The following is a 25,299-nucleotide window of genomic DNA, read 5'->3' on the forward strand; positions in this document are numbered from 1 at the left end:
TCTGTCCAGCAGGAAGCAACGCGCCCTCTGAGCTCGAAGAATAAACCCAAACTATCCACTTTTCTGATCTCGTTCGTCCCACCCTATAACAATCCATTCCTCCAATAAAAGCGGGTTAACTGCCGCACACCCTGCTAAAAAGGGCTGATGAGGGAGATGCTCGCAACTTGACGCTTTCACGTCTCAAATCCCCTGAAAGCACACGAAATACGTTTAAGGGATGGGCTACGGAAACGCGATGAGTTTAGAAAGTGGACCCACCAACCAAAAAAGGAATGCCACAGATGCTAGAATAGTTAAACGCCAATCCATCAACGGTAAGACAGTTGGAAGCTTGGCGAGGGGGTCAAAGGGAAAGGCAGCCCTTCCTTCCGGAAACAGTTCTTTTCGTGCTGGAATCGAAGTGGGAAACGACGTCAGACTGAATTCTGAAAACAGTGCGAATCCCTCATATTGAAGGACTGTATTACTATGCAGCCGTAATTCAGCTTTAGGGATCTATCTCCTCCCCCAACAAAATATTAGAATCTGTGCAAAAGGAGCGAACGGACTACATTTTCGGAAGATCTTTCATTTGGACAGTCGATACTTGCTAACTGGCGATCCTTCGCCGTGGGAGTTTCTCGATTTGTTTTACAGCAATTCTCGGGAAACTGCACGTTCCTACTGCGGGATATCAATGTCACAATATTCAAGTTTTTTTTTTTAACCTCATACTCAGTGGCGGTGCTGCAACTTTCGAAATATACATACACACTGTAAGTACATTGTATACGTGTTAGGATAAAATATCAAAATTATGGTAAAAATTAAAAAAAATTAAACATGAAAAAATATTGTTTATTATCGATAAAATTATACAGTTTGGTATAATTCAAAATTACTTAAAAATAAAATCCATTATCATAACCTCAATAATGTTCTAAAATAAAAACTATAACAAATGTTATGTCCTTAATTGTAATGTGCAAATATTGAAAGAGACGGAGTAAACACGATAAGCACTACGAACACTCTACTACTGGCGCAAACTGCATATAAACAACAGTGGAACTGCGCGACGGACAGTGCCGCATTACGCTAATAGCTCGCATTTCACTATGACGTGCATATGCTTGCGCGCGTAGCAATAGGACACTGTGGCAAACACAGTGCTGCTAGCGCCCTCTAAGTGCTACAAGGTGAATTTTTATTAGTTTTTATACGAAATAAGAGAATTGTATAGGATTGTTGATGATAAAATTAAATATTACAAGCAAATAAATTAATAAATATATTTATATATATCGAGAAAAATTGGGGGTGCTGCAGTTCCACAATGCCTATGCACGAGCCGCCCCTGCTTATACTATGCACTTAGAGTAATTAACTTCATTTTAAGAAAGTTGCCCTGATCTCAGCACATTTTGCTTCCTTCTAATACGTACTCAAGCTACAAAACTAGTAAGAACATTACAGACTGGCTTTTTTGGCGAGGAGATGTAATCCTTTAAAGTAGTTTTTCGGGATATTTCAAATATGCAGTTATCCGGGGGGAGGGGAGTATATAAATCCCCGTTTACGTTTTGCACCCTGCAGCATCCACTCCCATAAAACCATTTCGTGTAAAACGTCTCGTAGAATTTTCATAGCTTGATGGTAACTTTTGTCCTTTGGCTAAAGTGGAGTTTTCTTCCTCGAAACTCGGGTTCTTCGTCCTGAAAAACAGACCAAGCAGCCTCAGAAGAAGAACGCCAATCCCAGACAATTCTTCGCACTATCCGAGCATCGGTTTTTTCCCAGGAAGCCACGTGACTTGTTCGCCTTTGAGTGTAACGCACGAAGGAAACACGAAGATAATAAAGGGAGCCCTTTTACTATAAATAACGGTCGAAAATGGTCACAATTCTGACAGTCCCTTAATTTAGTACTTCGAATGAAATAATTCTGCAGTTCGCGACTATTCGGGGAAAAAAAAAAAAAAAATGGCATTTTTACCACGGCGATATTTAGCTGTTATTTTATTAAATTAATGCGATGCTTTTCCGATAGGCGGACACTTTTGATCAACCACCGAACTGCGATTTCAGTACGAAGTTGGTTGAATGTCTTTATTATGCGACGGACGTCCACAGCGTCACCGATTTCCTGTTTTAAGTTTTTTTATTATTATTATTATTATTTCATTCGTGACGCGAATAGCGCTACGCAGTTCAGGTTTCTTTTATTCTTTAACACGAAATTCGTTCCAAGAAAAACGTCTTGTCGTTTGTTTTCATGGTTAAGGAAATCCAACCCCACCCACTCGTCGAGTTAGAAACCCTTGCAGAAAGGGGCTGCAATTTTTCACCCGAACACGCCGGAGCCACCTTTCAATTTTTCCTCCCGTTTTCTTTCCGGCTTGTTTCACTTGCGCGTTCATAGCGACGGCAACCGACAAAAGCGGCAGAAACTTTTTTTATTTGAAAACAAGCGACGAAATCAGATTGTCGAAGATGTTTTATAACAGAATTCTTGCATCGTGACTCCACTCGTGATGCCCACCCTACTGCAATTATATTTTTTTTTAATTCTGCCACGAGGTAAAATTAGGCCCACCAATTGGGAATACTGAAACCGAATCGATAACTTTCCATAAGATCACCCGTCTCTCCCTCTCAATGCGGAATTGTATGACTTCGATCTTTTTGCCAATAAAAATTAAAAATCAAACAGGGATATTTTAGTACGCATCTCGATTTTTAAATTTTATTAAAGCTTAGTCGGTACAGACGAAGCCCTTTGGTTGGATAGACCCGATTTGCGTCCCAGACAGGTTCGAATCCCGTCTGGGACTCAAAGCACACTGTCAGGGTATTTCAACTGAGGGGGAGTTTGCTGTCTCCGTATCGTAACATTTTTTTCACCCGGAAAGTCGTGTTTTTCGGCCTGCCCCGTGAACACAAAATATTTATTGTTGGACAAGAAGGCAACCACCTCGTTCTGTTATTTCCGAGTAAGTTAGCGGTACAGAGAGAGAGAGAGAGAGAGAGAGAGATATGTACTGCTACCACTAACAAATCTTTTAATTGAAGCACTGAGAAGGCCTAATCAGCGAGCGGGGAATTATCGCAAGATATCCTTGCTGTTCTTCCAAGTGGTCCGACCCAAACAAACTGGGATTGGATGGCGATTTCAATAAAATTCGTCCAGTTGGAGAACCAAAACATGCGAATGGATCGAACTGAATCGAAAGGTTCGATTATGACCTCTGGTGAGTGTAGCGTCACCAGTCATCCTTCTATTAAAAAATCTGATCACTAATTTGAATATTACAACGACATCCAATTAAAGACGAGTCTCCAATATTCGTGCAGATTATTTGATTTCTAAGTGCGTTTCGCAAAACGGAGAAGCGACACCTGGTGCAGTTTGCCCGCCTGTGCACTCTGGGGAGAGGGATTTTAGTAAAAGTTTGGTAAATATTTGGAGTCGATACTGAAATTTGTTGACTCATCTCAATTTTGGTTCTAATCGGATCCTTTTTTAATGCCGAAATTAAGCACCCCCCCCCCAAAAAAAAAAATTGCAAATAAGTCGCTTTTATGCTTTTAACTAGTTTTGTTTTGCGAGATGAAAAATCGCGTTACGGGGAGGAAAAAATCTTCCGCTTCCTTGTGAGCCGTCCAACTCACCTTCAACTGAAAAGCTTATTACGAAAGTTCTTCGCGTCGTCGATGGAATTCGAATCCAGGTTTTTCCCCTCCGATGTTTTTCAGAGAATCAGAATATAAACAGTTCTCGTATTTATGAATTTAGGGACACAAAACACACGTGTTGAAAAGATTATTTTACCGATTAATAATAAAATATATTATTTTATTATTAATCAGTAAAATAATCTTTTCAACACGTGTGTTTTGTGTCCCTAAATTCATAAATATGAATGCCGATCACCTTAAAAGAAAGAATGAATATAAGCAGTTATTTCTGTCTTCGAGCATTGTTTTTTTTTAAAACTGTTACTTGAAAGTTATGAAGAAAGTGGACATTCACGCGAAATTAGACTTAACTTACATAATATTGCAGATACTTCATTCTCGTGGAACTGCGCGCGCACACACCGTGGTCGATTGTCTAATTTACGAAGAGGCTAAGCCCCTCGGGCTACATGCATTTTGCCCGCTAATGTTTCTTGGAAGTCAACCCGTCCTCTCGGTATGGGACCGGCTAACTAATTGGGGCCTGTCCAGCCAAAGCGGGTGTGTTGGTTCTTCTCCCACTATGCGAACCGTTTCAATTCCAAACATATCGAAATATATTGCAGGAGTAAACGGAACACTCTGTACAGTTTACGGCTATCATACTATGTGTCTAACGAACTGATGTAACATTTGCTATATCCATTGTTTTGCAGCTTAACTTGGACTCGAACATCCAACTTTTCCAAGTAGTAACAAGCGTTTTATCATTAGGCTACGGACGGTTTGCCTATTTCGTTCTTGTAAAAAAAAGCCTCACTAAATGGAGAAATTTTTATCAATAAAGAAATCACAAGATCTAAAACAACCGCCCGCCGTATTCACCGAGTCTGTTCCCATCTTACTGACTTTTCTCTTTTAGTACCTAATTAAACATCCACCCTTTCAGTCCCTGCAACGTATTCTGATGATCAGTAAAACAAAGAAATCACGACGGCAAGAACAGCACTTACTTCGCGTAGAAATTGCGAAGAAGAAACAAAAAAAATCGCAGGAACAAACCCTCAAGCCCAGTGGTGTTTTGATGTACTGAAGGGCGATATCATTGGGACTCGCGAACTAAGACCACAATTCTTTCGGTGTAGTAATTGGCTCGTGAGATCTCTTGATTTTCCAGAATTGGCTTTTGCTGATTGCGTAACACTGCTGGATAAATCAGGAACCTCCGATGTGATTCAAACATCCGGGATGATGGAAACATGTCGAAAAGGAATAGGACTTAAAGTAAGACGAACACTGTAATAATAATTAGGGAAGGAAGGATACAGAAATTAAGCTTTAAGATGAAATTGGAGAAAAGTGGGAAGCTTTTGAATATTTAAGAGCGATTCTAAAGTAAAAGATAAAAATTAAAAAATTCAGAGGAAGTCCGCGGTAAGCAAGATCTGCGCATCATGTTGAACAGAAGTTTGGTCAGCAAGAAAAGGAAACGAACAGGAAAACAAAGCCGTCACTTTCATCCTTTGCACCAACTCAGCGTTGCGTCATGGCCACTAACAGACAAACAAGCGAGTTAACTACAAGTCAACGGAATCAGATTTCTTAGGAAGATAAAATGAAGTTGGGGGGGGGGGGGGGAATCAACATAAGAAACCAAACACTAATGTCAAACCACCGAGACAATTACTCATGGAATACAAACGACGAGATGGTTTGGGTACGTGCGCAGAATGGAGAACAGAAGACACCCAGAACCTGCCAAGAACGACAGCAGGAAGTAAGGCCAGAAAGGGTCCCCCCCCGAGGGGGTATCAAAAACATACCGAGGGAAAGATGGGCAACCAAAGTGACAACTTCGAGTAATCAAAAAATTATTGCGAAAGACGAGCCAATGTCCAGCAGGGTTATGCGACGAACTCGATTCGTTCTTTCGGAGAACGAATGTCAAAAGATTTTGACCTTTTGACACTGCTCGCCACGGAACTTCACCTGCAGCATCACTCGTAACCTACTTGTATTGTCCTTTTGTTTTCTTAGCGAAAAAATGGAATCTTAAAAGCGAGCGTCAAAATTTCAACAGATCGTTAATGGGCTGTAATTATGCAACGCTGCTTGAGACACGAGCGGTCTGGCATGCCTCGTGCTTGCACAACAGACAAGAAACATCTGACGGACTTGGAGGTGGGGGCGTAGAAAGAGTCGCACTTTCCCCACAAATTCGGCGGCGAAGTGCGAAGGTAATAAAAGCGTTGGTGGCACGTGCAACGACCGTCTTCTTCCGCATGTCCAAGTGGCGTACTTTTGAATGCCGAATTTCAAATCCATCCGAACGGCGTATATTACGCACCGAATGGTGAACAGTCGCCGGAGAGTTGAAACACCTGTTATCCCCCTCCCATCCCCTCCCCCATTTCTTTCCGTAATCAAGGCCGGTTGGTTGTCGACATAAAGCGAGTTCTCTGCTTCTGCTCGGCTGACTTTCACTTGAAAATCTCTTCTGGAAGTTCGCGTCTCAGACCAGATTCGAACCTCGATCTTTCCGAAAAAATAATTGAAATAATGGATTTTATTTATAAAACAGAGGGGGGGGCTTATTTTACAGTACTTTAATTCGCGCAGCAAAACGGGAGGTGAGTTTTTGTTCTTTTAATGCAATGATGCGGATGGATACCACGAACGTTCCGTGCAACGCTCGTACACTATCATGCGCTAATTCTTCGAACTTTTTGTAGTCCGCGGGGGGGGACTACATTCACGCTACTACTTCAATACAGATGCTAATCCCTGATCAAAGCCAGTACTTCGCGTAAATACGAATGTTTGTGCTCGCATTGAACAGTAGGAGCGATCGGACAAACGTCATAAGCAAATGCTTTCTGAACTTCAATGAGTATTTTTACTGGCCACGTTCATAACCAATTGAAATTTTGATTCCAATCTGACTTCAGAATTTCTGTATTGCTCAATGTTCGATCTACTTTGGAACCAATCAGTTCGGAGCTTAATCTGCTTATTTAGTTGGTTTTAAAGCGGACCAACGCGGTGCAATTTTCAGATTGCAGTTAACACCGTCGTTAGATCAACTTTGCATGATTTTTTTTTAAATACTTTCCCGGAATGGCTACGTAATTAACTACAAATCGATCCACTTTATACGATGAAGAACCTGAAAGAAAAAAAAAAATAGCGACGTATTACTCAAGTTTTGTATACACGTCATAGTCGCTGTCAAATGCCAAGTATTAATACACTTCAGTTATTTACAGCGAACAACTTGATGGATTTCAATGAAATTCCATATGGAATACCGTATAAGCTCCCAATTTTAATACTGGACCTTTCATTTATAGTTGACACAGCCAATTCTGTATTTACAGCGGTGATAGAACTTCTTGTATATTTATACCACGCCTTGTATATTTCCTTCTTGGTGTGATGCCAACAACGAATATTTTCCAGTCTTGTATATTTCGTCGCTGACATCATGCCAAGAATGAAGTATATAAGGCACGGAGCATGCGCCAAATACTTCATAGATATGGCTGAAAGTTTTGGTCTGTTTAAAATGGCATGTTTTGTGGACTGAATTTGGGATTTATGTAGTTCATTGAGTGGCTTTTCCTGGGAAGTTTGTTTGCCGTTCGGTTCTTCCCGAGAAGCTCTAGGATTCAGAAGGTTCGCGTTATGTCAATGCTAAACATTACTGGTATGTTAATGATAGAGGTTTGGCTATTTAAGGAATTAAGTATTTTATATAGGAGAGACTCGAGACGTGCGTGGCGGAGCCAAATAAAATATCGTCTTTCGTTTTAAAATAACACCGTCATGAAATGATTCAACTCAATTCTATTGAAATTATTTCATTCAAGAGGTTAATAAAAAAAAAAAAAACGTCGGTTGAAAAATCTGCAACCAATTTGCACGTGCTGAGGTCCAATGGTTTTTAGGGGGGGGGGGAAGTTGAAGAGAAGATTTAAGCTACTTTAGAAGGCAACGACACAAAATCGGTGACCCGTGAAGTCCGATTCATCAGATAACAGAATATTCGATCAAACTCCGGAGGATTTGGTGTTATTTTCACACGAGAATTGAAGGTGGAAGAAACTGCACGGGAAAGGCGACCAATCCACCGAGATGCGAAAAGTACAACGCGGTACGTGAAAAATGCACGCGCTGTATTTGCGGAAAGTAAACCGAGTAGTTTTGCACGTCTCGTCACTAGAGGGCTCAGAAACACCCGGATGTCGCAGCATATTCGTGCTCAATGGGCCACTTTTATCATCTTCCCCAATTTTAAGCGCTTGTTTCAAATTATTTTTGCCGAAAATAAATTATTCCATTTAAACTCATATTCGTTCTCTTCCCATTCGCAGCATTCGTCACGTGCGATTGTGCAACTCCGAATCATCCATTCCCGATATCTTTACGGGCCCGTCTTTCTCTTTCCCAAGCACTCGTTTAAAGTAAATGCTGACTGAATTCTTCCCGCCCATCTTTTTGTTCTGCTTCCTCTCCGATCCAACCCTCCCTCCGTGCAGCCGCTGCTAAATGTCAATAGGTAAAGACGAACACGTGACATCAGGCTAGACTCTACGGCTCCACGACTTAGGATAAAAATTGTCGAGAACGCGAATCGTGGCACAAATCCAAAATCGTGTCGCCCCCCCCCCAACGCCCATCATGTGAGCTAGGTCACGTGACGCAACAACGTGGTATTTTGCAAAGTGTCAATTCTTCTTCCCTTACTCACGCGGTTAAGTGAGAAGAGAGATAAAGAGGGCGCTGCTCACTTTACATATACACCATTCTTGGGCGGAAGTTGCTGACGATCTCGGAACACACATACACTAGCACGCCACGCCGTAAAAAATGCATCCACAGTTAGAATTTGGACCGATTGCATTGGGCTGCTAAAAATAGGGCAAAGACACCATTTAGGGAAAAAGGCTTCTTTTTTATTATTATTATTAGTCGTAGCAGTCATAAAGTGCACAATTCACTCTCCCAATGTGCTGTTCTAGAAGCTCCGTTGTTAGGGAAACGCATTCTTCCTGATAGCTCGCAACAGCCAAAGCAACGGTGGCATTCAAATACCAATCCGAGACGGTAGGTAAATAAATAAAATAAAATAAAATGTGAAAATGCTGCGTCAAGATGAAAAATAAGGTGTGTGCTGTTTGAGCAACAGCGTTAAGCTGTCGGGAATGCCGACTCGCTATACTCTTGATAAATGACACAAAACGACTGCCCAATCTAGAAACTCGGGTTCGCTTCAAAGCGTATTCCTGTTGCGGAAACGAAACATGGTGGGCACACACTTAACAGCGGGGAAGTTTTCAGCTGCGGGGTCAGCAGATGTCGATTGGATCCGACTGTTAGGATTAGTTGGAACGAGTCTCATAACGAAATGTGGTCAGCGACGCCATTTTTTTTTCAAATTAGATTTTCGGGGGGGGGAAATATTGTAGTGGATTAATTAAAATTAATCCATCTCAATATTTTTATAAATTTAAAAGGAAAAACAAAGCTATCACATTACGTGTGTCGCGTCCCACAAACGTACCAGAAAACAAACCGCTTCGGACATGGAAGTGTACATCGAGTGCAAATATTGCTCCATTAACGGATGGTCGTCCGGCAGCTACTTCCTCTCTTGCCTAAAGCGCCCGCACTGCATGGTGTCATCCCACTTAAACGGCAAGCGGAAAAAAAAAAACCTTTCGAAACAGACCACTAACCAACCCCCGTCTATAGGTTACGCACCAATGGTGACGTCTGCGCATGCGTGCTGAATCTTTCCAACGATATTAATAAACGTGCAGAACGAGAGTAAGCAAAGAGAGAAACGAGGGGTGAAGAAAAAAAAAAAAAAAAATCCCTAAAAGAGCGACAACTGAAACCGATGACGTGACGTCAGAGCGAAGGCGTTCTGACATTTCCGTCTCTGTGCGTAGCCCAAGCACGCGCACGGTTTGCTGCAGGAGACAGCTCCCGAAGTGGCACAAACTCTTGTAACAAGACCAGAGCCAGAAATAATGTCGGAGCGGAGACAGGAATTCCCCCCCCCCCTTCTGCCGTTAGCCTTTTTTGGTCCCTCCCGGGCTACTGCCAATGGCCGCAGCAGTGTCGGGGCACATAATGCACACTTGTCTCGGGGCAGATAGAGGGAGGTCGAAAGAGTTGACGTGTTTACTGAAGCATGCTTCGTTGTCGTGTTTATTTTTGTCACCGTCTAGGTGGAACGCAGACTCGAGCGATCTTCTTACTCCACACAAATCTTCCAGGGTACGCAGTGGGTTAATATTTTAAGCCACTGCGCGTAGCGTTCAGCAAACAGTAAGCAAGAGGTAAATGGGACGCTCAAACGACTCGTAAGTACCCCTCGAAAAAACGTAGGGAAGCCATTTAGGAGCTTTGAAATTAAACCGAGTCGATTAACAATTTGGGGGAAAAATTAAATTATTAATTTTTAATTATTTTAATACTTAAGCTTCTCAATAAGAGCAAGAAAATTTTATTTACCAAAAATCAACTCTGCATTCGTATCGCGTGCGAACAAATACATTTTTTTTCCACAATCGACAAATCTCGAAACACACGACCGTGCGCGCATGCGTAACACTTGTGTATTGCACGTGTGCAACAACTGTAATGAAATTTTTTTTTTTTTTAAATAGACCCGATTCAATATTTCTCCGAGCAAAAAATAGCCGAACTCCCACGACGCTATTTCGTTTTTGCCATCTTCCCTCCTCCGGAAAAACAGCCCTGCCGTTTCTATGACAACCATCCCACGATGCGTCCTTGTGAAGGACCTTACGAGCAGCGGCAATATTTACGGAATTATAAGAAAATATCTCGTGAACTTATAAATGAAAGTGCTTTTAGGGAAATGAGAAGCATTCGTCATCGATTTCTACGCCGCCCCCCCTTGCGCATTCATTTAATAATATTAGCAACGTAAAAATATCAAATGATAGCAGACGGCCATTAGTTGACGAAGTACGGCGAGGTTACGAGGGAGGTCAAATTTGAATAATTCAGTCATTTTCTTGTGTTGGCGCCGTGCCAACATCACGATGGCTACAGTTAACCGTTCCTATTTATAGAACGGTCTCCTCCCCCTCGATAACCTCAGCGAGACGGCATACTTTGACGTAACTAATGAAAACATTAATTTTCTGTATTGTGAGGTTTCGGTTTTGATTGGTAGCGAATTCTCGGAGCCCGTGAAGCGAGCACCCTTACGTCACAATGGTATTAAGGTGTACAGCCGAAGGTTTTTTTTTTTTTTCCCAGCCAGGTAAAGAGATTTCTGTTCAGCTACGGTGACATTAAAATGAATGAGTTCTCTCCTCAATACAAAAAAATACATGAAATCGGGCACATCGTTTAATATCGTACGGTCTATACATGAAAGGTGCGTCGTGAACATGAATTTCGTAAATTCCCGCAGTCCATTTCGTTTCCTTTTCACGTCACGAAATGGCATTTATTACGACCAACAATTTCGAGCAGTGGCGAACATTTAAAAGGGGGGAAATTAATTAACATCCTTTTTACCTTATTGACTACGCAACTATTATTTTTTTTAATTTTATTCAACTGGGAATCAAACAGACGAACCACAGCGAAACAAGCCTTCAAAATGACAAATCATAAAGAGTGATTTCAACCAACAAAATAATTTATAGTAGGCATTTTAAATGTTTCAGTAAGGAAATTCCGTGAGTAGACACATTAATTAAAATAATAATAACGGAATGAACTGACGTAAAATATTATTTATTAGTATAAATTTCAGATAATATCACAGGCATTTTCGGTACATGTAAAAAGCTAATCAAACAACAGCTGACAATTCCAATAGGGGGCGCCACCGAAGTAGCTAATGTGAGAAAGCTAAAAAAGGTCATTAATTTCGTAACTTATTTAAAAAATAAAATAAATAAATTATATATACACAATTAAAACAGTTAGGAAAGATTAGTTGATTTAAAAAGTACTCCCACAAAGGAGATCGACTTCAATCTGTTTTAGAGTGAAGTAGTTTCGTTCCACGAGGAACCGACTTTTGTCAACTCTATGTCTGGTGTTGATGGCATACTCTCCGTCAGTTAATTCCGTTATTATAATTTCAATTAATGGGTATTTTAAACTTTTAATTTTTATATATTTATGTTTTCACCAGTGGCGGCTCGTGGCTCGAAATCGCGGGGGTGCTGCAACTTTCGAAATATACATACACACTGTAAGTACAGCGCATACGTGTTTGGATAAAATATCAAAATTATGGTAAAAATTTAAAATAAATTAAACATGAAAAAATATTGTTTATTATCGATAAAATTATACAGTTTGGTATAATTCAAAATTACTTAAAAATAATTTACAATTTTTGGACATTACAATTAAAGGATTTAATTGTAATGTCCAAATATTTAAAGAGACGGAGTAAACACGATAAGTACTACGAACACTCTACTACTGGCGCAAACTGCATATAAACAACAGTGGAACTGCGCGGCGGACAGTGCCGCATCACGCTAATAGCTCGCCTCTCACTATGACGTGCATATGCTTGCGCGCGTAGCAATAGGACACTGCGGTAATCACAGTGCTGCTAGCGCCCTCCCAAGTGCTACAAGATGGATTATTTTTTATACGAAATAAGAGAATTGTATAGGATTGTTGATGATAAAATTAAATATGACAAGCAAATATAAATAAATTAATAAATATATTTATGTATCGAGTAAAAATTGGGAGTGCTGCAGTTCTGCAGTGCCTATGCACGAGTCAACCCTGGTTTTGACATAAAATACGAACCCGGAAAGTCGACCACATGCTAGCAGATTTGTAGGTCTAAATATTAAGTCTAAATATTCTCTGTAATTTTCCACTAATAACAAATTAACTCCGAATCCATTCTGAAAGACATGGCCAATTAAAAATGATCATACAATCTCGTAACTGCTACTCATGGAGGTCTCTCTGATGATTATTATTAGTATTCTCTCTTCTGTCTTTCTCTAATGGTGCTTTAGAGTAACAGCAATTCAAACGCCAATATGGATTATCAAGGTTTCGGTTCGATCTTTGTTTAACCCCCGAATGCAGCTTTCGTCGTGCTGCATTCGGGGGTTAAACAAAAACCCAGACGAAAGCTGCACATGCGAGCTAAACAAAACGCCCACCTTCTAGAAAATGCTTAATTTTCGGTGTTGAAGAGGGAAAAACACTAAGAACACTTCGTGAAAGGGATAAAAGACGAATCTGCGAAGTCATCCCATCAGTTAATGTGGCGTAAGATGGCAGGAGTTGGAATACACGGGGATATTTGCTCAGAAGTGAGCGCGCGGAATCCTTGCTGTACCGGGAATCCCACCTGTGTACTCTTGTCCCTGCCAACCGCTTATTCTCCCCGAAGCGACGTTACAGATAATATTTGTAATCGGCGAAGTCCTGCTTGACCAGTAGCAATATTTGTGGCTAAGACTCAAAGGTTAAAGCCTCAAATCGACGCATTTAGGCAGAGGTGGGTGGTGGGTGGGCTAAGGGACCTTTGAGCTCGGCTCCCTTGATTTTACGCACTCAAATTTTCTTTATATGAGAAGAATAACATCGGCATTAAAATATCTCTCAGTGCTTGACAATACTTGGAAATAAAACTACTCGATTGTTATTGTAATTAGTATACCCTATTAAGAAAAGTGGGGGAGGGGAAAAGGGGTTAACAGCGGCTCTATTTTTATTTATCCCTACCACAACAGTCCCGTGGGTGAAGATATTTTCTAAACAGTTCAAGACTTGCTGCTGCACAAACATCTCCACCAGGTGTCAACCGGTAACCCTTTTTTTTTTTCCTACCGCACGCACAGCACTGTTATCGCTCCAAGGCCACCCTTCTCGTCTAAGCCGACAACCAGGCGACGCCGTGCCAGCCGAATAGTTTACATTTCCTAACGATCAGGAAGTTATGTAGCGTCATTTTCCCGGTAGATGTCGTGGTTATCGCTCATTTAATGATATCGTTAAAAATCTGCCTTCTCACGACCCTGTGGCAAGCTTTTCGTTTCAAGTAATCTGCCCAATAAGACGTCGAGGCGGTTGCACAACTTAAGGAACTGATGACGTTGGAAAATCAACTGTCAAGGTGTGAGGAAATCAAGATGCCTATAAAAAATGTCTTTCTCCAAGAAAATATACAACCAACAAGCGATTAACCTCGTGCGCTACATGCCAAATAGCACACGGTATCATTGATACGACTACGTCACGCGCATTGCGATGGGTCCTAATATTTTGAACCCCTCGCTTTCAACGCGAGATTCCTGCGCACTAATCTGTCGCAAAGCATTTCTTCCCTTCAGGACAGTCGATGAAGTAGAGATGATGGTCGGATTCATCTGGTCGAACGCGTGAATCTATCAATTACATTCAGGATGGTTACAGAGCTATTGAGTGGCCTCTCTGCTTCGCTGTCGACATTTTTTGGTATTTGTCGACAGAAATAGATTCTACTGGTTCTATTTATCATCGAATGCTTGCGAGATTTTGCAAACAATAAATAAAAATAATAATAAATAAAAGCAAAATGTTTCCTAATGTTGGGCAGTATTAGCACGTTGAAATGAGTTTCGTCGTGCCAGTCTAGTTGGCCAAATAGATAGTCCGCCCCCCCCCCCTACCTTTTCCGATCAGAACAGCTGTGGGTTCGAATCCCACCGTGGGCATGGATGTTTGTGATAGTCTATAGGAGGGAAATGAAGTTCATCGCCACTAATCGCTTGAAGCAGTTCTATTTTCCTGGGTCTCTAAAACCACGCAGATTTTAATGTGCTATAATACAAGTTTGCAAAGCTGTTGACGTCAGAAATAAATTGGGCTGGGAAGACTGGGGCTTGAATCCTGCGACAAAGAATATTTTAGCTGTTTTATATTTTCTTATAGGGTGGTGGTAGTTTTCCCTACTAGAATTTCGGGATTTCATCCAGGAAAATAGGTAATTAACAAACGTCTTTTATTACGATCCCGCTATCGCATGGTCGGACCACTCAAAAATGCTTTGAAATTTTGCAAGAGATGAAGGAAATGGTGCGCGTGGGCTTTTGCATCACAGGTGTATTCAAACTGGTAGGATCGTATTGATGAATGGCGCATCATCCAACATAAATTTCTAAACTATCTGCTCGGTGGAAAAGAACTTTGTGAACATCGATGTTGCTGCGGATACAACAGCAATCGATGAAGAAACTTTTCCCTTTGACCAATACTCCGATACGCTCGGACCTCACGGGAGAAATAAGATGTACTCACCGTCAGGTCACATCATTAGGCAGTGACCCAAGTACTATGCAGCAAAGTTATTAGCGGAATCCCTAAAAGCGTCGGACCCTACGGAAGCTATAAAGGGAGGGCTCAAGAAATGAAGCTTCTCTTAGATTCGTTCGAATAAATTAGTGAAAAGCTACGAAGGCGGCAAACGCGTAGCTTTTCTCGGCACACAAATTGAGGGAAAAAACAGCGAAATTTCGATAAAACTTCCCCTAATAATGTTTACGAAATACGCTTCTTTTTTTTTTAACTTCATCCCTTTTTTCTCTATTGGCTGAGACTGTAGTTATCCTGTTTCGTGATCAGGGCCGACATATCATCGTGCAGATCGTGTTTTGCCACAATGACTTTTGGGTAATGACGTCAATCCACCGACTGTCGTCAGGATAAATGTTTGTTATTCAAAGCAAAGGTTTACAGTGGGGGGGGGGCAACAGTTATCTGATATTAAATAATTTAAAGAACGGGTTGGTGGCATCGAGATAGAGAGAGAGATGGTCCAAGTTACCAAGATGTGGATTTTCCTATTGGGGTGTCGAGATTATCTGATTGTGCTAAGAACCGTGAGGTACATGGAAAAGTAGTTTTAATCAGCTCGTTCCCAAACAACCGAAAAGTCCGTTTTTTTTTTTTTTTTTTTTTGCTGACGTACCACACTCGGGCGGGAACACACACACGCACAAAAAAATCTTGGCATCTCTTCCCGAAGTCGCAGTGCCGTTCTCGATGCATCTTTTCTTCAGAAAAGTCGCGTGACATTTGTGATCATTTTAATTTGCGTACTCGAACTTCGTTCCACTCGCACGTACCATGGGAGTCATTGCTGCAGCGACCTCTGACCTAACCTCGCAGTCCACCTCAAGTTGTGGAGGATTTCGAACGGTAAAAGTAAATAAAAACTATTTTTCGTTTACTCGATCTGCGAACCCTTCCCTAAGCTCTCGGGGACGATCGTGTAAGAAATAATTCTTAACCCTTTATACTTCAGACCCGAGTGTCGATCGCTGCCTAATACTTTAAGGGTAACAACCTACGGTCGTCCACTTCTTGGCGGCAATCGCATCAACCGACCTTTCACAGACATTCCTCCACAAGGAGGCAAAATCGATGGAGGGAAAGCCGACTTAGTCGGTAGAGTGCGCAAAGCGTTTATACAAGTATCAGTCACGTGATCATCTTACGGATGGTCGTATCGCTCGACCCACCATTGCTCCGTCATAAAAAAAAAAAAAAAGTAACAAAAACACAGTGCGCGTGACTCCCTCAGAACGGTGCAGGTTCTCGTGGAGCGTTTCGAACAAGTTGGTGAGAATAGGTGCTGAGAGAGAAGGGAAATAGTTCAATTGGTGAATTTCCATGGCAACCCTGTACTCACCTTCAGATGTCAACATTCATTGTTGAGACTGGTGGTATCCTAGCAACGAAAACCACGCGAATCCATGTTCTTGGTTCTCTGACAGAAATTGACAGCAGCACACGTGAAATGGACTTTCACTGATCACTCGCAGGATATCCTTCCGACTGACTTTGCTATGCACTCCTTCGATAAGACAAGCGATGTCAGAGGCGGACTTTCTCTCCGACACCAGAAGGTCGCCGTTTTTATCTTTCCCAAAAACACAGGTGTAAGAGGACACGAGATAAAACCGAACCTCACGCGCTAGCTTACTCAACGTGGCACTGCACACATCCGGGTACCTGACAAATCCATCTCGTCGCTTCCACGTCGGCAGCCACGCACAGGTAGCGTTACATCTAACTGCAAGTATTGCCAGCGTTTGCACGGAGGATACGCTCGGCGTCTCTTCTCCACACACACACACACACACACACGGCTTACTTACCCACGCGACCCGAGCGCCTAAGAAAGGAGTCGCAAAGAAACCTTGGAAATGCCGAAGTTGGAAGTTTTTTTAAAGCGATCGTTAAATGTTTGTCATCCGCTAGAGGGCGTGTTCAGGTGCAACTGCGACAAATGAAATGAGGTCTATTGACATAAAGTAGTGTGTTTATTTAGCCAATTTGGTTGGCTGATTTTTTTTAATTTATTTTGATTGCGCGGAATCCTTCGGTTTGTATCGAAATCCAACGAGCTGAAAGTATTCTAATGCGGTTCGAAATCCAATCACGAACTAAAGGGCTTAAAAATATTTAATACGAAGCTAAAACATGCAGACGTGAAGCGTGGCATAAGAACCACCGCGCTGCATTCACGAGAGTTGACGTAACTCCGACCTCAGTCACGTTATTTCTCGATGAGACGACCCCTGATCGTGATGAAGCCACACAGCTTCCCCGAGCGCTTAATCCCATTAGAATTGTTATCCTAAAGGTTGTGTGCATTCCCGTTTGATGAAACGAAAGAAGGAATTTCGATTCGCTTAGCGTGCAAACATTCCTCCAAGTGGAAATGAAGTCCGCTTGGTTCGGCGTGTCGCATTTGGTGCATGAACTGGAGGAAGCGATCCGATCCAAGATTTTCTTACTAGGATGCGACAATATAATGACCACGACAAGCAGGGGTGTTCTTAAGGTGTCAACAAAAGATTATCTAAAAAACAACATCTTTCCGGATGGAAATCACTACGCTATTCTCGTGCGTCCCAGGAGCCAAGGATGGTTTTTAAATGAATTTCTTAATCAAATCGCGTTTCGGTATCGTTTGTTCGTTTGTGTCGTCTTGTCTGTGACCGCTTTCTCACCACATGTAGTTGCGGCAGTGACCGTCATGCTTGGTTGCCGCTCTCACTTGACTGCGTTTGTGAATTCACATTGGGTAGATCGGAAGAGGCATTTTGAAAGAAGTACGTAAGCCCTCGTTACGGATCAGTCGATTGGGAACACTAACTTTGAATCCCGTAAAAATGTTTCGCAAAAATAATTCAAACTTGGAATTTATTTTCCAAAAATCGGTTTCTATTATTAGGAAGAAAAACCAATCATTCTGCTATCTTATTTAAACACGTGGAGTTTACTTCCTGACCAAGTAGCGTAAAATATTCACCATCCGACCCTTTCTCAGAAAACGTTTGCCAACCCCTGATCTAAACGACCTTTCCTAGCAAATCAACAGCCTGATGGTTAATGCTGGTCCCGAAATGTGGGTTGCGTCAGCATGTCCTGATAACATCTCGCCTGCAAGCTTCGCATCACCCGTTCCAACTGCGAACGCTACCATTCATGAAAACAAAACTACCAAAGGTTTGTAGTTTGAACTATCGCGAGGGTCATAAACCTTTCACCGGTCCCTAAAACCCAAGAGGGTTCAGTTGATATTCACACTCCGATTGGTGGTGTGAGTGATGTATCAAGACGCCCTCAAGAGAGGACCCAAAAGGACTTATATAGAGAGGACTTAGCGGACACACCGAAGCTAATTTGTTAGAAATACGATAAATCGTATTTTAATGCCGACTAAAACACTTTTCTTTAGCATGAAAATCGAGTCGAGTCGCTTTCTTCATAGGCAGTAAATCACTTTAATTTCTGAGGAGAATCGAAAAAAAAAACTCCTTCCCAACCCATCGATGTGATTGTCATCCACACTCATTTTTGTTGAACATTTTCTCAATCGGTTATTCCGTGCCTGATACCATTATCCAACACTTATGCTGGTGGGTGGGTGGGTGGGCGGGTGCACCCTCAACCGTGACTATTGCACCACATCAAGGACATTTTTTTTTCATACCGAGCAGAAAAGTTTTGCCTGGGAGACGTGATACGGAGGTACACCGTAGCCTGTGATTTCTATTGGCGGTTTAATCGTAGTCTAGCGACCTTGGAGGTCATAGTGTAATTCTGAAACGCACTGCTCTACTAAGCGTTTCAAACAAAAGAGAGAGGGGGGGGATAGCGACCTTCATCACTTATCACGGCGCTGCCGATGGATAATTGAGTGCCCTCCCTTCAGACACGTGATTCCGACAACTTTATCGCCATTTGCAGCTTCCGCTGATGCCACAAGTCTTATGGGTGACGGGAGGTTGGCGGGTGTCTTCTCTCTCTCGCGCGCGACCTTGATTATTTGTCCCCTGTTATTTATTATTTTGTCAATTGCAACTCGTTGCGTCATCAGTTTTGGGAAGCTTCATAGCGGATTCATGGATTGCAGTCGAATTTTTTTTTTTTATTGCAGGGCGTGTGAAGTCCACAAGAGCAGCGGTCGTAGCTGCGTAAATCGGTTTGATGAGATGCGGTGAAGGTTGCATGCGTTACTCCAACGTCTTTTTCTTTTTCCCCCTTCTTTAAAGATGTCAGACGATGTCACAACGGGCGGCGAGCGGAAGAGGTGTGGTGGCATTTCGAAACAGAAGAGGGTACAGTATTAAAAGAAAAAAAATTACGCACACCAAACCCACCCAGCTATGTTAAGTGTCAGTGCGGGAGAGAGTGAAGAAACCAAAGCAGCTTAAAAAAAGAAAGAAAGAAAAGCGAAGAGAAGGATTTCACTGCTTGGCGGTATCGGATTTGCAAACTGGGAAATGTGAATCAACTGAACGAATTCAGCAGGAAACCGATAGACAGAATGGATAAAAACCACTCGATCCAGTAATTAACAGCTGAACCTGCAAATTTGCAAAAAAAAACCAAAGCTAAAAAAATGCAATCAAGTTCCTCTATCACGATATCCGAATAGGAGACAAAATGCAAGGCGGAAAAAAGGGAAACCGGAAAATAAAAATAGTAAGAATAGAGAGGTGACCTCTTTTTCATCGACCATTCTCTAAGGAGTTTTATTTATTTATTTATTAAGTCTGTGCTCTGAAAGGCGACGATTCTCACAGAGGACACGGCTCAAAACACTACCGAACAAAACCCGTAATGTAAACGGATGGCTCTAACAAAATTTCATTAGCAAATAAATAAAAAAGGAATATTTAGACACATTTACAGCAGAAGCCTACAAGATGGGACAAGATAGCCACATTGCAGCTATGGTGTCACATCCATCTTTGTCAAACAAACTGGAGAAACTATTTTATTAAAAAAATATTTATCTGAACACACCGGATTGTCAATCTTAAACAGACTCAAACCCATATTTCTTACAAACAAATTAGTTAAATATTTTATTATAAAAAATATTTATCTGGAGTCTCGGGATTCTGAATCTTGAACCCACTCAAACCCATATTTCTTACAAACAAATTGGTGAAAATATTATATTATTCAACAATATTTATCTGAATTCTCTGGATTCTGAATCTTGAACCCACTCAAACCCATATTTCGTACAAACAAACTGGTGAAAATATTTTATTATTCAATAATATTTATCTGGAGTCTCTGGATTCTACTTGAACCCACCCAAACCCATATTTCCTACAAACAAACTGGAGAAAGTATTATATTATTGAACAATATTTATCTGGAGTCTCTGGATTCTGAATCTTGAACCCACTCAAACCCATATTTCGTACAAATAAACTGGTGAAAATATTTTATTATTCAACAACATTTATCTGGAGTCTCTGGATTCTGAATCTTGAACCCACTCAAACCCATATTTCATACAAACAAACTGGTGAAAGTATTATATTATTGAACAATACTTATCTGGAGTCTCTGGATTCTGAATCTTGAACCCACTCAAACCCATATTTCGTACAAACTGGTGAAAGTATTCTTTTATTGAACAATATTTATCTGGAGTCTCTGGATTCTGAATCTTGAACCCACTCAAACCCATATTTCGTACAAACAAACTGGTGAAAATATTTTATTATTCAACAATATTTATCTGGAGTCTATGGATTCTGAATCTTGAACCCACTCAAACCCATATTTTGTACAAACAAACCGGTGAAAGTATTATATTATTGAACAATATTTATCTGGAGTCTCTGGATTCTGAATCTTGAACCCACTCAAACCCATATTTCGTACAAACAAACTGGTGAAAATATTTTATTATTCAACAATATTTATCTGGAGTCTCTGGATTATGCTTGAACCCACACAAACCCATATTTCGTACAAACAAACTGGTGAAAGTATATTATTCAACAATATTTATCTGGAGTGTTTGGATTCTGAATCTTGAACCCACTCAAACCCATATTTTGTACAAACGAACTGGTGAAAGTATTTTATTATTCAACAATATTTATCTGGAGTCTTTGGATTCTGAATCTTGAACCCACTCAAACCCATATTTCGTACAAACAAACTGGTAAAAGTATTTGATTATTCAACAATATTTATCTAGAATCTCCGGATTCTGCATCTTAAATCCACTTAAATGCATATTTTGTACAAACAAACTGGTGAAACTATTTTATTGTAGCAAAATATTTATCAGGAGTCATCAGATTAAGAATCTTGAACCCACTCAACCCATATTTCTTACAAACTGGTGAAACAATTTTATTATAGATAAATATTTCTCTGGAATCACCGGATACTGAATCTTGAACCCACTCAAACCCATATTTCGTACAAACAAACTGGCGAAAGTATTTTATTATTCAACATTTATCAGCAGTCTCTGGATTCGGAATCTTGAACCCACTCAAACCCACATTTCTTACAAACAAACTGGTGAAAGTATTATATTAATCAACAATATTTATCAACAGTCTCTAAATTCAGAATCTTGAACCCACTCAAACCCATATTTCGAACAAACAAACTGGTGAAAGTATTATATTATTGAACAATACTTATCTGAAGTCTCTTAATTCTGAATCTTGAACCCACTCAAACCCATATTTCGTACAAACAAACTGGTGAAAATATTTTATTATTCAACAATATTTAACTGGAGTCTCTGGATTATGCTTGAACCCACACAAACCCATATTTCGTACAAACAAACTGGTGAAAGTATTATATTATTCAACAATATTTATCTGGAGTGTTTGGATTCTGAATCTTGAACCCACTCAAACCCATATTTCGTACAAACAAACTGGTGAAAGTATTATATTATTCAACAATATTTATCAGGAGTGTTTGAATTCTGAATCTTGAACCCACTCAAACCCATATTTTGTACAAACAAACTGGTGAAACTATTTTATTGTAGCAAAATATTTATCTGGAGTCATCGGATTAAGAATCTTGAACCCACTCAAACCATATTTCTTACAAACTGGTGAAACAATTTTATTATAGATAAATATTTCTCTGGAATCACCGGATACTGAATCTTGAACCCACTCAAACCCATATTTCGTACAAACTGGTGAAAGTATTTTATTATTCAACAATATTTATCTGGAATCTCCAGATTCTGCATCTTCAATCCACTCAAATGTATATTTTGTACAAACAAACTGGTGAAACTATTGTATTGTGGTAAAATATTTTTCTGGAGTCCTTAGATTCAGAATCTTGAACCCATTCAAACCCATATTTCGTATAAACAAACTGGTGAGAGTATTTTATTATTCAACAATATTTATCTTGAGTCTCCGTATTCTGAACTTGAGCCCACTCAACAGCATATTTCGTACAAACAAACTGGTGAAAGCATTTTATTATTCAACAATATTTATCTGAATTCTCCGGATTCTGAATCTTGAACCCCCTCAAACCCATATTTCGTACAAACAAACTGGCGAAAGTATTTTATTATTCAACATTTATCAGCAGTCTCTGGATTCGGAATCTTGAACCCACTCAAACCCACATTTCTTACAAACAAACTGGTGAAAGTTTTATATAAATCAACAATATTTATCAGCAGTCTCTGAATTCGGAATCTTGAACCCACTCAAACCCACATTTCTTACAAACAAACAGGTGAAAGTATTATATTATTCAACAATATTTATCTGGAATCTCCAGATTATGCATCTTAAATCCACACAAATGCATATATTGTGCAAACAAACTGGTGAAACTATTTTATTGTAGCAAAATATTTATCTGGAGTCATCGGATTCGGAATCTTGAACCCACTCAAACTCATACTTCTTACAAACTGGTGAAAGTATTTTATTATAGAAAAATATTTATCTTGAATCACTGGATTCTGAATCTTGAACCGACACAAACCCATATTCCGTACAAACAAACTGGTGAAAGTATTTTATCATTCAACAATATTTATCTGGAATCTCCAGATTCTGCATCTTAATTCCACTCAAATGCATATTTTGTACAATCAAACTGGTGAAACTAATTTATTGTAGCAAAATATTTATCTAGAGTCATCAGATTCAGAATCTTGAACCCATTCAAACCCATATATCTTACAAACTGGTTAAACTATTTTATTATAGAAAAATATTTATCTGGAATCAGCGTATTCTAACTATTGAACCGACTCAAATCCATATATCCTACAAACAAACTGGTGAAAGTATTTTATTATTCAACAATATTTATTTGGAGTCTCTGGATTCTGAATCTTGAGCCAACTCAAACCCATATTTCATACAAACAAACTTTTGAAAGTATTATATTATTGAACAATATTTATCTGGATTCTGAATCTTGAACCCACTCAAACCCATATTTCGTACAAACAAACTGGTGAAAATATTTTATTATTCAACAATATTTATCTGGAGTCTATGGATTCTGAATCTTGAACCTACTCAAACCCATATTTCGTACAAACAAACTGGTGAAAGTATTATAGTATTGAACAATATTTATCTGGAGTCTCTGGATTCTGAATCTTGTACCCACCCAAACCCATATTTCGAACAAACAAACTGGTGAAAGTATTATATTATTGAACAATACTTATCTGAAGTCTCTTAATTCTGAATCTTGAACCCACTCAAACCCATATTTCGTACAAACAAACTGGTGAAAGTATTATATTATTGAACAATACTTATCTGAAGTCTCTTAATTCTGAATCTTGAACCCACTCAAACCCATATTTCGTACAAACAAACTGGTGAAAATATTTTATTATTCAACAATATTTATCTGGAGTCTCTGGATTATGCTTGAACCCACTCAAACCCATATTTCGTACAAACAAACTGGTGAAATTATTATATTATTCAACAATATTTATCTGGAGTGTTTGGATTCTGAATCTTGAACCCACTCCAACCCATATTTCGAACAAACAAACCGGTGAAAGTATTATATTATATTATTCAACAATATTTATCAGGAGTGTTTGGATTCTGAATCTTGAACCCACTCAAACCCATATTTTGTACAAACGAACTGGTGAAAGTATTTTATTATTCAACAATATTTATCTGGAGTCTTTGGATTCTGAATCTTGAACCCACTCAAACCCATATTTCGTACAAACAAACTGGTGAAAGTATTTGATTATTCAACAGTATTTATCTAGAATTTCCGGATTTTGCATCTTAAATCCACTTAAATGCATATTTTGTACAAACAAACTGGTGAAACTATTTTATTGTAGCAAAATATTTATCTGGAGTCATCAGATTAAGAATCTTGAACCCACTCAACCCATATTTCTTACAAACTGGTGAAACAATTTTATTATAGTTAAATATTTCTCTGGAATCACCGGATACTGAATCTTGAACCCACTCAAACCCATATTTCATACAAACAAACTGGTGAAAGTATTTTATTATTCAACAATATTTATCTGGAATCTCCAGATTCTGCATCTTCAATCCACTGAAATGTATATTTTGTACAAACAAACTGGTGAAACTATTGTATTGTTGTAAAATATTTTTCTGGAGTCCTCGGATTCAGAATCTTGAACCCATTCAAACCCATATTTCGTATAAACAAACTGGTGAGAGTATTTTATTATTCAACAATATTCATCTTGAGTCTCCGTATTCTGACCTTGAGCCCACTCAACAGCATATTTCGTACAAACAAACTGGCGAAAATATTTTATTATTCAATAATATTTATCTGGAGTCTCTGGATTCGGAATCTTGAACCCACTCAAACCCACATTTCTTACAAACAAACAGGTGAAAGTATTTTATAATTCAACAATATTTATCTGGAATCTCCAGATTATGCATCTCAAATCCACACAAATGCATATATTGTACAAACAAACTGGCGAAACTATTTTATTGTAGCAAAATATTTATCTGGAGTCATCGGATTCGGAATCTTGAACCCACTCAAACTCATACTTCTTACAAATTGGTGAAAGTATTTTATTATAGAAAAATATTTATCTTGAATCACTGGATTCTGAATCTTGAACCGACACAAACCCATATTCCGTTCAAACAAACTGGTGAAAGTATTTTATCATTCAACAATATTTATCTGGAATCTCCAGATTCTGCATCTTAATTCCATTTAAATGCATATTTTGTACAATCAAACTGGTGAAACTAATTTATTGTAGCAAAATATTTATCTAGTCATCAGA

The 25,299-nt window shown here is 39.6% G+C and overlaps 1 protein-coding gene across 8 annotated transcripts in view; it reads right to left on the reverse strand.

Moving 5' to 3' along the window:
* LOC150095199 (uncharacterized) overlaps window positions 1-25,299 on the reverse strand; it is a 195,157-nt gene that overhangs the window by 22,139 nt on the left and 147,719 nt on the right. Inside the window, exon 1 of one of the 8 annotated variants that reach the window (XM_090409845.1) lies at window positions 16,372-16,849. The exons of the other annotated variants lie outside the window; for them this stretch is intronic. Within the exon in view, the coding sequence (XP_090265971.1) occupies window positions 16,372-16,387 (16 nt within the window). The 5' untranslated portion in view covers window positions 16,388-16,849. Of the gene's footprint in view, window positions 1-16,371; window positions 16,850-25,299 lie in introns of those variants that run through there. 8 annotated transcript variants of the gene reach the window in all.

The sequence above is a fragment of the Typopeltis vanoorti genome, chromosome 20 (assembly GCF_054136105.1).
Source record: "Typopeltis vanoorti isolate ZY-2024b chromosome 20, IOZ_Tvanoo_1.0, whole genome shotgun sequence".
Lineage (NCBI taxonomy): Eukaryota > Metazoa > Arthropoda > Arachnida > Uropygi > Thelyphonidae > Typopeltis > Typopeltis vanoorti.